Genomic DNA, 13,558 nt, shown 5'->3' on the forward strand with positions numbered 1-13,558 from the left:
AAGGGTCATTTTAGGACAGCCGTCATTGGGGCTGCTGCCTCAGACCCCCTGGGAGTGCTGTCTGTAGATTCCAGGACCTCCCCTCCCCCCGAGATTCTGACTCAGTGGGCCTGGGACGGAGCCCAGAGCCTGCAATTGTTGAGCATTCCCGGGGCGCACACTCGGACCTGCACCCGGGCTTGGGAACTGCTCCCCGGAATACCCCAAAGTGATCCCCAGGTGCCTGGCTTTGCAGCTCTGCTGGAGAGGCAGGGCCTGTTTCCCTCCCCCCTGGGCCTGGGCTGGTGACTTGCTTTATCTGATAGAACGTGCTGGAAGTGAGTTCGCACTAATCCCAACCCGAAACCTCACATGCTTCCCTCTCGGGACTCATCTCCGTCTTGACCTTAATCCTGAGCTCGAGTCCTGGGGGCCGAGACACGAGGTGCAGCCGCAACACGTCATTAGGGGCATTGCCGTCGCCGCGGCAGCCCAGCTGAAACCAATGGCCCACGCCCAGAGCACCAGCTGACCCGAGAATCGCGAGAAGTGTTTCTCAGGAGAAGCGGTAACTACTTGTCCCCAGCCACTTTTCAGAGTGGTGTGTATGCAGCAAGAGCTAATAGTTGTACCACGTGTTGGGGACACAGGCCTGAGGACCTGCTGGTGGTGGCAGCCCCTCTCCCTTCCCTCCTCCCCAGGAAGGCGCTAAGCAATGGGGGCTCTTCAGGCACTTCCTGAAGACCCTTCACGGGCAAGTGACAGACTCTGATACTCACAGGCTTGCTGGCAGTGACCGTCACTACTCGGCTGTGGCTGCCGGCTCTCTCTCCTTTAGAGAAACCAGAAATCTGGAGATTCTGTTAATCTCCTGACTTTGAAATGTGGGTAACTGATTTAAAGTCACCCACAGTTACCCAAAGTTTAAAGTTACCCACGGCATTCTATAAAAATGCCATGAGGACTAAGTAAACCCTGCCCTTCCAAGTAGGGTCTGGGGACACGAAGCGTTGGCACAGCCAGGGGGCTTGTCAGGAACGGAGACCTCTGGCCCTGCCCCCGGCCCAAAGCCGCACGCGAGTGTCTCCAAGTGACGCGTGTGCACGCGCAGGTCTGAGAAGCGCCGCGTGAAATGAACGCACCTGGGAGCTGGGCTGTTTATAACCTGGCCCCGGTTAATAATTCCCACCCGTGAAGTGCACGATTTGGAATCCGGACACCACCTGGTGGCTCCTTTTATTATATCAAGTTATTCAAGTGATAGAAAAAAACTTCTCGGCAGCAGGATGACAAATCAGGGCTGTAAACATGGTTTCGCCCCCGTCCCTTCTCCTACAGAGCTTCCTACAGCAGGAAATACGATTCTCGTTGGCAAATCCAGTGATGAGGTCTGTCAAAAGAGGGTCCCGGGGCATGGCTGGGAAGGCAGAGACTCGTCCCTTGAACCCACCCCAAACAGGGGGGCTGGCCAGGACCTGCTACTTTGTCATGATTCGGTCACTGAGTTGGGTTTGCTAGCGGCCCCTTCCCCAGGAGGCCGGGGGCTCTTTGGCAGCAGAGCAGGCCCTGGGGGGGGGGCCCAGGCCCCCTGAATGGCAGACGCAGGCAGGAGGGAAGGAGGCAGAGTCTCTCCAGGGAGCACCGCTGGGGTGGCGGGCCGGGTGCGGGCTGAGGCACGGTTGCACCGGAGGCTTAGCTGCAGCGCCGGGGCTGAGGTCACCCACCGACGGCCCCCACCGTGGCCTCGGAATCCCCCCTGCAGAAGCTGGGCCTTAGGGACAGGGCGTCCCGGGCAGCCTGAGGCGTCAGTCCTTGAAGGGGTTGCAGGAGCCCCCCGGCTGCTCCTTCTCCGCGGCCAGGAGCTCCCCGTTCATCTCGCGCAGCGGGTGGTACACGTAGTCCCCGTCCAGGTGCCGCAGCCTCTCCGCCCGGGAGCCCAGCAGCAAGGCCACGTTGGCGGCGGTGCTCACCAGCAAGAGGAACACCAGGGCCAGGGTGAGCGCCAGCCAGGCGGTCCTGAGGACAGACGGAGGCCCAAGCTGGGGTCGCAGTGACTCGGGGCTGGGGGAGCGCCGGGGAGGCTCCCCCTCGGCAGGGGCACCAAGCTGGGGGCTTCCTCGGCTGAAGAGCAACACGGGTAGGGTGGGGACGGGGCCACTCTGGAGACGTGTGCAGAGAGCAGCGGGGACAGTCGTGGTGCAGGCCGGTGCTGCCACCTCTCCGGGTTTCTCAAGAGAGGCCAGACATCTTTCTCTGTGACCCTTACTGATACTCAGATGTTGCTGATACATTTTAAATTTCAAAAAATTACACTGGCCAAATAAAACACAGCTGGGGACCTCACCTGAGCTCCAGGGGGTGTTGATGACAGAGGGGGGGGTGTCCCCCTTCATCCCAGACAGGGAGCTGGCAGGTGTTTTGATGACTGTTTTTGTTTTTTTCTGTATGAATCTTGGGCAGAAGCCCCCAGCGCAAAAGCAGCTGCCGGGACAGGCCCGCCGGCCCCGCCCCCCCAGCTCTCCTTCCCCAGCCGGCACTGCCGCGGGTCCGGATGTCCGCTTTGTTCCTGCCCCGGCGCGTTTTTAAGCTGCGTGCTTCACAGTGCTTTCCCCAGGATGGGCCTGAGCCTTCGGGGTCTCAGCCCGGACTCACCTGGGCCGATCTCTGGGGGGCCTGGGCCTTGCTCTTCTGAGAGCAAGCTCTAGGGGCTCCCTCTGGGACGATGCCTGGAGCTTTCCCCCTGCACCCACACCAGTGCCCACTAGAGCCCGGGCCGGGCCCAGGCACCCAGGACTGTGCTGTCGGGGCAGAGAACCATCAGGAAGAGGTTCTCAAAGTGGGATCCCCGGACCAGCAGCATCAGCCTCGCCCAGGATGGCGCTGGAAACGCAGATTCCGAACCTCTGGGGATGGGCCCAGGGATCTCTTTCAACAAGCCTTAGGGAGGACTAAGTTTGAGACCTACCACACCTCAGAAAGCGGGAAGAAAGGCACCAACACAAGGCCCGAACACTCGGGGTGCCTGAGAATGAGGACAGCAGCTCAGGTCTGCGCTGTGCCCAGCAGCCCAGGAAGCACAGCACGAGATGTCATGGCTGCGACAAGCAGCCCTCGGCGTCCCCCGGTGCCCACCGGGCACTGGCCGGGGGCTCTTCTCGTCATTCAGCTGGACTGTCCCGTGTCTGCCAGCATCGGCTGTGACTGTCCCTCTGCTTACACTGGAGACACATCACCTGGGTGTCCCTGCTCAGTGCCTGGGCAGAGGCCAAGCCTCATGGGGAGGGGGAGGGGTTCCTCTGACCTTTGTTTGCCCCCAGCTCCCGTTAAGCACATACCTGGTGAACAAGGACGCTTCCCCTTGCTCGAATGACTGCAGACACTGCTTCACTGTAAGACACCAGACAGAGGCTGAAGGGGTTGGAGGAAAAGGGTCTGCCCTCTCCTGTCCCCAGAGGTACCGGGAGGGGCCTCTACCTGGGGAGACGCTGCAGTTGCCAGTCTGGGGGTCGCAGGGACACTGGTGCTCACACTCGCAAGGCTTCTGGCAGCCTGGCCCATGCCAGCCCAGGGGACACTCTGCAGAGGGGAGACGAGATGACAGAGGTCAGAGCCTTTCCTGGCAGGACAGCATGGCTCCTGGGTGCCCGCAGTGTGGGGCTAGAGGAGAAGCACCCCCCAGCTCCACCCAGGCCAGCCCCTGATGCGACCTTATTTGGAAACAGGGTCCTTGCAGATGTAATTGAGTTTGGATCTCAAGATGAGGTCACACTGGATTTCAGGCAGGCCCCAGTGCCATGCTGGGGGTCCTTACAGGAGATGGCAGAGGGAGACCAGACACACCCAGGGATGGGGCCACGGGACAAGAGGCACAGATGGAGAGACACGGCCCCAAGCCAAGGATCACCAGAGCCACCAAGAGCTGGGCGAGGCAGGGCAGGGTCCTCCTCTAGACCTTTCTGAGAACGTGGCCCTGCTGCCGCATGATTTCTGACACAGCCTCAGAACTTGAGAGTGAATCCCGTCGCTTTAGCCACCCAGTGTGCGGAATGTGCTGCAGCCTCAGGAAGGTCACACGCGGCGGCTCTCACATGAGGTGAGGGAGGGACACAGGCAACTTCCAAACCAGACTTGGGGATCAAGGCAGCGGAGGTGCTGGGGACTGCCACGACTACCCTCTCCCTGTCCCTGGGGGCGGCCTGGCCGCCCGCACCTTCACTGCAGTTGGTCCCCATCCATCCAGCTTCGCAGCGGCAGCCGCCTGCCAAGACAAGACGCAGCAGCCGGGTGAGGCCCAGGCAGGGTGAGGGGCCTGGTCAGAGCCGCCTCCCCGAGCCCCACTCACTCTCCGTGCACAGCCCGTGGCCGCTGCAGTTGGAGGGGCCGCAGTCCAGCTCGCCGCAGCCGGCGCCCCGCCAGAAGCGCCCCGTGCACTGGCAGCGCCCCTCCACGCAGGTCCCGTGGCCGTGGCAGTCCGGTGGCTGGCAGCGGGGCTCGTGCACACACACCACGGTGGACACGCGGCGGGGACAGCGCCACATGTTGTCCTGGCTGCAGGGGAAGCAGGGTGTGAGGAGCCGGCCCTCGTGACTGCCTCCCCCCGTCCTACCTCTCCAGCCTTTTATGGGCTCCCCCGCCCCCATCCCTCCCACTCCTCGGCCTTTGGGCACATGGCGCCCTCTGCCACCCGCCTTATCCTAGGGGAGGTCTACCTCACCAACCAACCCCGTTCCTAGGCGTGGGTGCTCCTGGCATTCTTTTTTTTCTTTGAGACAGAGACTTGCTCTGTTGCCCAGGCTAGAGTGAGTGCCGTGGGGTCAGCCTGGCTCACAGCAACCTCAAACTCCTGGGCTCAAGCAATCCTGCTGCCTCAGCCTCCCGAGTAGCTGGGACTACAGGCATGCGCCACCATGCCTGGCTAATTTTTTCTCTATATGTTAGTTGGCCAATTAATTTCTTTCTATTTATAGTAGAGACGAGGTCTTGCTCAGGCTGGTCTCGAACTCCTGACCTTGAGCAATCTGCCCACCTCGGCCTCCCAGAGTGCTGGGATTACAGGCATGAGCCACCGTGCCCAGGCGCTCCTGGCATTCTGACAGGAAGGGATCCCGGCCCTTCCTGCCCCCTCTCGAACCCCAGGCCCTGGCACATGGTTGGCATTCATTACTGGCTGAGCAGGACAGGCGGGGCAGGCCTGGACGGCGGCCCTTTAGGAGGTGGGCTCTGATGCGCTTACCAGTGATCCGATGGGTAACTGGCCAAGGTCCCGTTGAGCACGAAGGTGGCAGAGCCGCCTCCATCCAGGTTGATGGCGTTGACCACGTCCTGTTTCAGCAGGAACTCAGCCATCTCCCACAGGTTGATGCTGCGACACAGCGGTGGCGCTGCTCAGCGTCCGCCACCGTTTCCGGTCTACCTCGTCTTGATTCCAACAGCGGACAGTGAACTGCCCACTGTGCCAGGCAAATTTCTAAGTGGCCCCCAAACGTGCCCTGTCCTAATCCCCACCACCCGTGAATATGCACGATCTCGCCCAACTGTGCCGTCATGCAGCACGCGTGCCCTTAAGGGAGGGAAAGTGGCCTGGAACATCCAGGTGGGCCCATCAGAACCAAGGAGCCCTTAAAGGTGGGGACTTCTCTGGCTGGTGGCAGAAAAGGAAGTGAGGCGGATCCGACACACCCCACTGGCAGCCAGCAGGGAGACGAAGACCTGAGCCCCACAAGGAGGGAACCGGATTCTGCCAACAGCTCAACGAGCTCGGGAGAGGCCTCTTCCCAAGACACTCCAGATAAGAGCCCCGCCTAACGTCTGGATCTCGTCCCTGGGATGCCCTGAACATGGAGCACTCCCAATCGAGTGCGCCTGGAACTGTAGCCTACAGAACTGTGATCTAACAAACTGGTTTGAAGCTGCTAAGTTTGTGCGAACTGGTTTTGCAGTGACAGCCAACTAACACGCACTGTCGCCCGACTCCCAGGACTCACCCGCGCTGTTCCGTCTGGCCGTCCGCGTGGAAAAGCACCAGCTGCCCCTTCCGGTCATGGCCCACGGCCGTCCTGGCCGATATCACGTTCACAAACTTGCTAAAGGAACCTGCAGGGGAGGCGGCCTGGCTGACCACGGTCTCGAGGCCTCCTGGCTCCTCCTCCCACATGGCAAACGCCAGTCTCCACCCAGTCCCACTGCGTCTCCCTGCCTGCCCCTGTGCCGGCCCCAGCCAGGACGCTGCTTACACGTAGACCTAGTGACCATGACGTCAGCCTCCAGGTGAGAAGCCTCCAGGGGCTTCCAGTATTCTCAGAACAAGATCCAAAGGCCCAGCATGAGCTCCCAGCTGCTCCTCCTGTCTCACCCCACTCCCCCCCCCACCCAGCCTCTGCAGCCACTTTCTGCCGTAGGGCCTTTGCACTTTCTGTTCCCTCTGGCTGGGAGCTGTCTCCTCCCTAGCACTTTCCACGGCTTGTCCTTTGATCTAAGATCTCCTTCTCCATGAGGCCTCCCGATCGCCTGCTCGAAAACAGCCAGTGCCACATCAGGGCCTCGGCGTCCCTTCCTTGCCTCAGTATTCAGCATCCCAGTGGCCCTCAACTCGGAGCATCCGTCAGCATCACACAGAGGGCTCCTGGGCCTTGCCTCCCGGGGTTCAGATTCCATGGGTCTGAGGCAGGCGGGGCATTCATAACAAGCTCCTGGGTGATGCTGGTGCAGGGACACCCTAGAGGCACTTCTCTATTCCCACGCCCACCGCTCCTGCCCCCATCTGGCCCCTTTCCCCCAACTTCTTTTTCTTTCTTAGTGCTTACCAATTCTTCTCAGCATGTCATATAGCTATTTTCTTATTCCATGTAAGACTGTCTTAATCCCCAGTATACCCGGAATCATGCTGGGTACAAAGTAGCTGCTCAATGAATACTTGTCCAAAGACTTAAGACTAGCAACCCCCGACACACTGTTTCTGGTTCTCATGAGGGCTCTTGCCACTGGCCTCCCCGGCCCCACACCTGTCTCCTGCGTCTCATCGCACTCGGTGGCCTGGCTCTCGTTGATGTAGACGCTTCCATTGCGGATCAGCCACACGACCCCACTCAGCAGCTGCACAAATGGATTCTCAGTGTCCAGCACCTCCTCCTCGGACAGGTACCTGGGCCCAGGGAAGGTGCGAGGCTCACTCACCAGCAGGAGCGGCTATGGGCAGTGGGGCTCCCTGTCCCCTCAACCCCTCAGCCCACTGCTCGATTCTCCTCCTGGACCTGAGTATGGCTATGGGGCTCTGCAGCTCCTGGAATCTCGCCAGACAGCGCTCTGACAATACCCACCAGACAGCTTTGTAAACAGCCTACAACCATTCCTAACAGATCTCACATCCATCTGTGGCCCTCACCTCCAGGCCGGCGCCCCAGCCTAACAACACCCTAATGCCTGTAACAGCCCCTTAATTGGCCTCCTTGCTTCTACTCTAGTCTCCTCAACCTAATACTCAGGCAGGATTAGGGCAAGCTTCTAAATAGTCAAATAACTTAAAATAACCCAAATCATCAGTCTTGTTGTCCTCTGACACCCTGCTCACACACATCAAGCCCCCCTGCACCTCCGAGCTTTTTCACTTGCTGTTCCTTCTGGCTGGAAGGAAGGCTCTTTCCCCAGTTCTGATCTTGGCTGACAAGTCTCAACTCAAAGGTCACCTTCTCAGAAGGGCCTGTTCCTGATCACCCTCCCTAAAGTCAACATTGTATTTACAGTCTGTTTACCCTGTTCATTGCTTTGCTGCACATATGCAAACTGAGTTCATCTAATTATCTACCTGGCTTTTATTTATTTTTCCTAGAAAGGGGGCGGGAGTCCGTTAAGGCAAAGGCTGTGTGTGTTCACTGCTATCCTCCCAGGACACAAAGCAAGCGCTAAAGGATACAAGATGATGAATACACTCTGCAAGGAAGGTATTACTATGCCCATTCTGCAGATAATGACACGGAGGCTTAGCTTGGTGAAGTGATCTGAACACCAGATCTCAACCCCTCTGCCCTTGACAGCCACGGGGCTCCCCGCCTCCTCACCCAGTGACCAGGGTCCCGTCGCGGCGGATCCCGAACTGCGCGTTCTGCAGCCCCCCGGAGCTGCTCACCAGCCGCCCGTCGCTCACCACGTTCCCCAGGCACTCGCCCGTGCTCATGCGGAAGAAGCCGCCGTTCTGGGCGGCGCTGCAGCCGGCCGCCCGCGCCGTCTCCTCCACCGTGGCTCTGCGCTTCACCGCGCAGCCGCCGGGCCCGCCGGGTTCCAGCACCGAGAAGGCGCGCAGAGGCGCACCGACCCGCGTCAGGTGGCCGGCCACCGCGCGGTCCCCGAAGTGCGAGACGAAGGTGTGCACGGCCGGGCCGCCGGCGCCGGGGGTCCCGGGGGGCGGGGGCCAGCTCTCGTGCTCGCGGCTGCCCGCGTGCACCCGCGTGCAGTCCCGGGGCACGCGCGCACGTGCGCGGGGGTACGGCAGCAGCAAGTCGTCGTCTCTGGAGGGCCTGTGGGGACGGGGCGCCGTGAGCTCGGAGGGCTGAGTCCCCGAGCGCCGAGGGCAGGGGGCCCTCCCCGAGCAAGGCTCGCCCCGGAGCTGCACTCACCCCGCGCCGAGGCTGCCGGACGCCTCCCGGAGGAAGCCGAGCAGCGCGAGCAGGAAGAGGCGCCCGCGACCCGTGGAGGCCGCCATGTTGTGCTCGGGCCTGCGGTCACGTGGGCGCGTCCCACATGATTCAAGACCGGCCGGCGCCGGCTTTCCGCTCGGAATCGCCGGCGCTCCCCGCGGGTGTCACGCGCTCTCCCCACAGGTGTGCTGCGTTTGGGCGGATCTTGATGTCATTCAAACCTACAGGAAGTTGCAGGGATGGCATAAAGAATTCCCGTGTGCCTTTTACTCGCATTTGCCAGTTGTTTAGGTTTGCCCCATGGACTTTGTCGTTTGTACTTTATTCATACACATTTTTTTTTCCAGAACCAATTGCAGCCAAATTGCAGACATCACGACCCTTTACCCCGATACTTCACTATGTATCTTCTAAGAGCAAGGGCGTTTTCTTAACCATAGGAGGGATAAAATCAGAACATTTCTCATTGATACAGTTCTGTTTATCTAATCCGCAGTTCACATTCAAAATTTTGTCAGTTGTCCCTGAGGACTAAATTCTGATCTTTTTCTTTGCCCCAAAAAAGTTCTTTTCTAAGAGGGGCTGGTGAGTCACGCTTACAAATGATAAAAATCTCAGTAAACAGGTTTTTATGATGTGGTTTAGTTCCTGACCTGATTCTGGTACAGCATCACATGAAGGATAGAATACCCTATCTTAATTCAAGCATTCCTTTCCTCTAATTCCTGGTCTTTGGACAAAGGCTAACTTTTCCAACCAGTTTTCAACTAAAGAATTCCTAAATCCACCTATGACTTGTAAGCCCCGCCCCCATCCCGCTTTGGGATGTCCTTCCTTAATCCCTAAACCCACCTATGACCTGTAAACCCCCACTTTGAGATGTCCCACCTTTTTGGGCCAAACCAATGTATGCCTATTATGTATTGACTTATGACTTTTCCTGTAATCCCTGTCTCCCTAAAATGTATAAAATCAAACTGTAACCCAGACACAGCAAGTCCACTTGCTCAAGGCTTCTTGAGCATGCCTCCCGGTCATGGTCCTCAAATTTGGCTCAGAATACACATACTTAAACTATTTTACAGAGTTTGTCTTCTTTTCCATTGACATCCCTGTAATGTCCTTTATAGCTATTCCCTCACTCACTCTCTCTCCCCTAATCCAGGAGTTGCATTTAGTTGTCACATCTCTTTTGCCTTCCTTAATCTGGAAGGCTTGCTCAGCCTTTCTTTGTCTTTCATGACCTTGTCATTTTTGAAGAGGACAGGCATGCCAGCTACATAATTTGTGGGATTTAGTGCAAAATGAAAATGTGGGACACCTTGCTAAAAAAGCTATTGAAAATTTCAAGGTGGTGAGAGCAAAGGTTAAAAGCAAGCCTGGGACCCTTCTGAGCCAGCCCATGTAGCTGGCCCCAGGTAAGAGTGCCAGCTATTTTGTAGCATGTGCTTTAAGTTTCAAGAGGATACTTCTTTTCAGGCCTCTTGTTCAGGGTTAGGTGGTGTTTTGGAGCCAGTGCAATGCATGGGCCACCCTGGGAGCTGTGGCAAATCTAGTTGGCTTGGACTGCAGGTATGGGGGGCACAGGTATAGGGGTCAAGCCAGCCCCTTTCTGTCCACAATCAGCCCTATTAGTGCTTGAACTCAGGCACCTCTTTGAGCCACTGCTCCTTTGAGCCAGTGCCTGATGAGGGTCAGTGTACTGTTGGCTCATGTCCCCCAAAATGCATGTCATTCCCAGAACGTCAGAATGTGATGTCATTTAGAAATTGGATCTTTGCAGCTGTAATTATTTAGTTGAGGTCATACTGGAATAGGGTGGGCCCTAAATCCAACTTGATTGGTGTCCTGACAAGAACAGGAGAGGCCAGGTGCAGTGGCTCATACCTGTAATCCTAGCACTATTGGGAGGCTGAGCTGGGAGGATTTCTTGAGGCCAGGAGTTGGAGACCAGCCTGAGCAAGAGCCAGACATGTCTCTACTGAAAATAGAAAAGATTAGCTAAAAAAGAAAAGAAAAGAAACAAAGAAAAAAAATTGGCTAGGCATGGTGGCATGTGCCTAGCCAGTTACTCAGGTAGGAGGTAGAGGCAAGAGGATTGCTTGAGCCCAGTAGTTTGAGGCTGCAGTGAACTGTGACGATGCCACTGCACTCTAACCCAGGCGACAGAGCAAGATTCTGTCTCTAAAAAAAAAAAAAAAGAACAGGAGAGACGGATCCACAGAGATTGGAATGGTGAGATTGCCAGGAACTGGGAAAAAGGTATGGAACTGATTCTTCTCTTGAGTTTTCCAAGAGCGTGTGGCCCTGCTGACACCTTGCTTCTGGAAACTAATACAGTCAGGGACCTCAAAAGGGTCACCAAGAGCAGCTCTGATGCTTGAACTAACTATAGTTCACTTCAGCTGACCCCATTTGAAATGACTGCTCCTCTCAGAGGGTTACACAACCTGGCATGACGCAAATATAGTCTTGCGGAGAGATTATGTTTTTCCGATCTTTGCATTCAGGCTGCTAAAAATAGTCACATAAGCCCAGGCCTGCTGCCCACGTCTCTGCCTCCGGAGGTCCTCTTTTCTCTACGTCAGCTAGGAGCAGGCAGTCTCTGGCGAGTTCTGACTTTGGTCCTCTCCCTGCTTTGAGGTTTCTTGCTGCTTTGCCAAGTTGTTCTAAGCACATGACAGGTGCCATGGAAACTCTCCATTTGGACCGAGCAGCCCAAACCCACAGCTCCAGCCAAAGCACTTAACAGCCTGGGCCTTTCTATTTTGCTCATGCCTGCTCTTCAGCTGGCATTCCTTTGTTCCCTCTTAATGTCCTTATCCGAGTTCTGCCATCATTTGTACACTGAGCAGGGCTGAGCACCCCCTGTGTGCTCTGCTGAGTAAACTGCTGAAGAAGACGGTCTGGTGCCTGCTCTCGTGGAGCTGAGATTCTCAAGGGGAGACCCACGAGGACAAAGGCGTGGGGTGAATGTGAGGTGGAGGGGCCGGGCGGGGCCAGAGCCTCCAGGGAGGCCTCCAGGGACATGAGTTTGGATTTCAGCCAAAGGGAAAAAAGTAGTCACTGGAAGGTTTGTTTTTTTAAGTGTTAGGTAAATAGCAAGGGAGACTCTCTTAGGGACAGAGTGGGTGCCTTGCCCTGGGGCTGACCGACCTTAATCCTGCCCCAGCAACTGCCACACCTGGGAAGAAGGAGGAACCCCTGCTAATCTGCTAAAGAATGCAGGGGAGCCCCCAGCCACAGGCCAGGCAGCCCAGGCACATAGGATTTGGAAAGTGACCTAGAATAACACAGGCTAATAGATGTCATCAACTGTCCATCAAAGCAGTTCTGTGGTGATGTCTGACCCACTAGGGGGGTCCAATCCGGACAGTATAAGACAGGACCGCAGCTCATAATCAGAGTCCTTTTGTTGCCACAGAGGGATCTGGTTGCCGTTCTGTGGCGAACGTATCTTTCTCTTGCTCTGTAACCCTACCTTGTCCTTCCTCAGTAAACTCCTATTCCCCCTCGCCTTGCTTTTGGGGAATCCTGTCATTCTTCGGCCAAGAGCACAGCAAGAACTGAGAACAGACAAGATTACCGACCCTGAACCCCAACATAAGTAGTTTTGTTAAGATGTAATTTACATGCTATAGACATACTGCAGAGGGGGTTAGAGTTCAGTCTGTGGGCAGTGTCCACACACGCTCCCCTGGGAGCTCGTGCACTCTGCTCAGCTTTGGGGCATGCGTTTTCTGAACACGCCCCTCCTGCTGCTTTTCAGCTTTTTCATGCACTTGGCAGATTCTGGCTGAGAGCGCTAAGCTCCAACAGGGTGTGGAGTATAGCAAATATATTTGTATTTCCTTCACTAACCTTGAACATGAACATTTATGCATTGGTATGAATTTATCAAGTGAGGGAAAGAATCAGTAAAAGCTTAGGTGGTGCACCCATCTTGCTCGATCATACGATGGATTCCTTTGATCACCACTGTTTCCTATGTCCCCCCACTGTCATATCTTTGGAGGCAGAGACCACGTCTATGTCCCAGCCCTATGAACAGTGTCTGGCACACAGTGTGCGCTCACGGATATTTCTGGAATTAACAGAAGGGAACACATTCTTGTTTTTGTTCTCAGTGGCATCTCCCATACCCAAAGCAATGCTTGGCGCACAGTAGGTTCTCAGTCTGTATTTACTGGATGAATAGAAGAGGTGTCAGGTTTTAGTCTGAAGTGTCGGTTCTTGGCCCACCTGTGGCTGAAGAATGGCCAGACACGCCAAAGTAAGGCAAGCACGAAAATGAGGTTTATTGAGGAGAGAAAGAAAGGATTGTAGAGCAAGAGCAAGGTGTAGGTTTATGGAGCATGATACGTGTGCTGTGGATGATGACCCCGCCCACTGTCGCAGCAAAGGGAGAGCAAAAGGAAGGTCAAAACGGGGTTGGTTACGGTCTCAGTCTTGTTGCATAGAGCCCAGATTGGGGCTCCCTCATGGTTTAGACATTGCCACGGAAACACTTTGGACAGTTGGGCGCTTCATTACTATGCATTCGGGGTGTTCTAGGTCACTTTTCGTCTCTGTGGTCCCTATGCTGCTTGGCTTTGGGCTAGAATGTCCTTTGCATTCTTTTGCAGCTGTCACACTAAGTTATGATTGGCAGATTCACAGGGTGTTCCCTGCTCCCCCAGGTATGGCAGTCGCTCAGGAGAGGGTTAGGGTAGAGTAGGACTAAGATGGGGGCCTGGGGCTACCCCTTGTTCTTCTTCCCAGGTGGGGCAATTGTATCAAGGTAACAGCACCCACTTTTGTCCCTAGGAGACCTGGAATCCCTTGCTATCTACCTGACAGAGGTATTTGCCTGGGAATAATATTGCAAGAGATTGTGGGCATGTACTTTTTTTGGTGGTGCTTGTAGGGAATTTAGGCAATGCCTTTCTGCAAAGGAGGTATTTGAGCAA

General features: G+C 56.2%; 1 protein-coding gene across 1 annotated transcript; it reads right to left on the reverse strand.

Moving 5' to 3' along the window:
- Positions 1-1,183: 1,183 nt before the first annotated feature.
- Positions 1,184-8,722, reverse strand: NAGPA (N-acetylglucosamine-1-phosphodiester alpha-N-acetylglucosaminidase). Its single transcript, XM_012743763.2, has 10 exons — positions 8,589-8,722; positions 8,034-8,489; positions 6,981-7,120; positions 5,964-6,072; positions 5,213-5,341; positions 4,322-4,527; positions 4,190-4,237; positions 3,454-3,555; positions 3,315-3,366; positions 1,184-1,995 (listed from the first exon to the last, which is right to left on the reverse strand). The coding sequence occupies exons 1-10, from the start codon at positions 8,672-8,674 to the stop codon at positions 1,785-1,787; spliced, it is 1,539 nt and encodes a 512-aa protein (XP_012599217.1). The 5' UTR covers positions 8,675-8,722; the 3' UTR covers positions 1,184-1,784.
- Positions 8,723-13,558: the final 4,836 nt, after the last annotated feature.

Source organism: Microcebus murinus, chromosome 19 (assembly GCF_040939455.1).
Source record: "Microcebus murinus isolate Inina chromosome 19, M.murinus_Inina_mat1.0, whole genome shotgun sequence".
NCBI lineage: Eukaryota > Metazoa > Chordata > Mammalia > Primates > Cheirogaleidae > Microcebus > Microcebus murinus.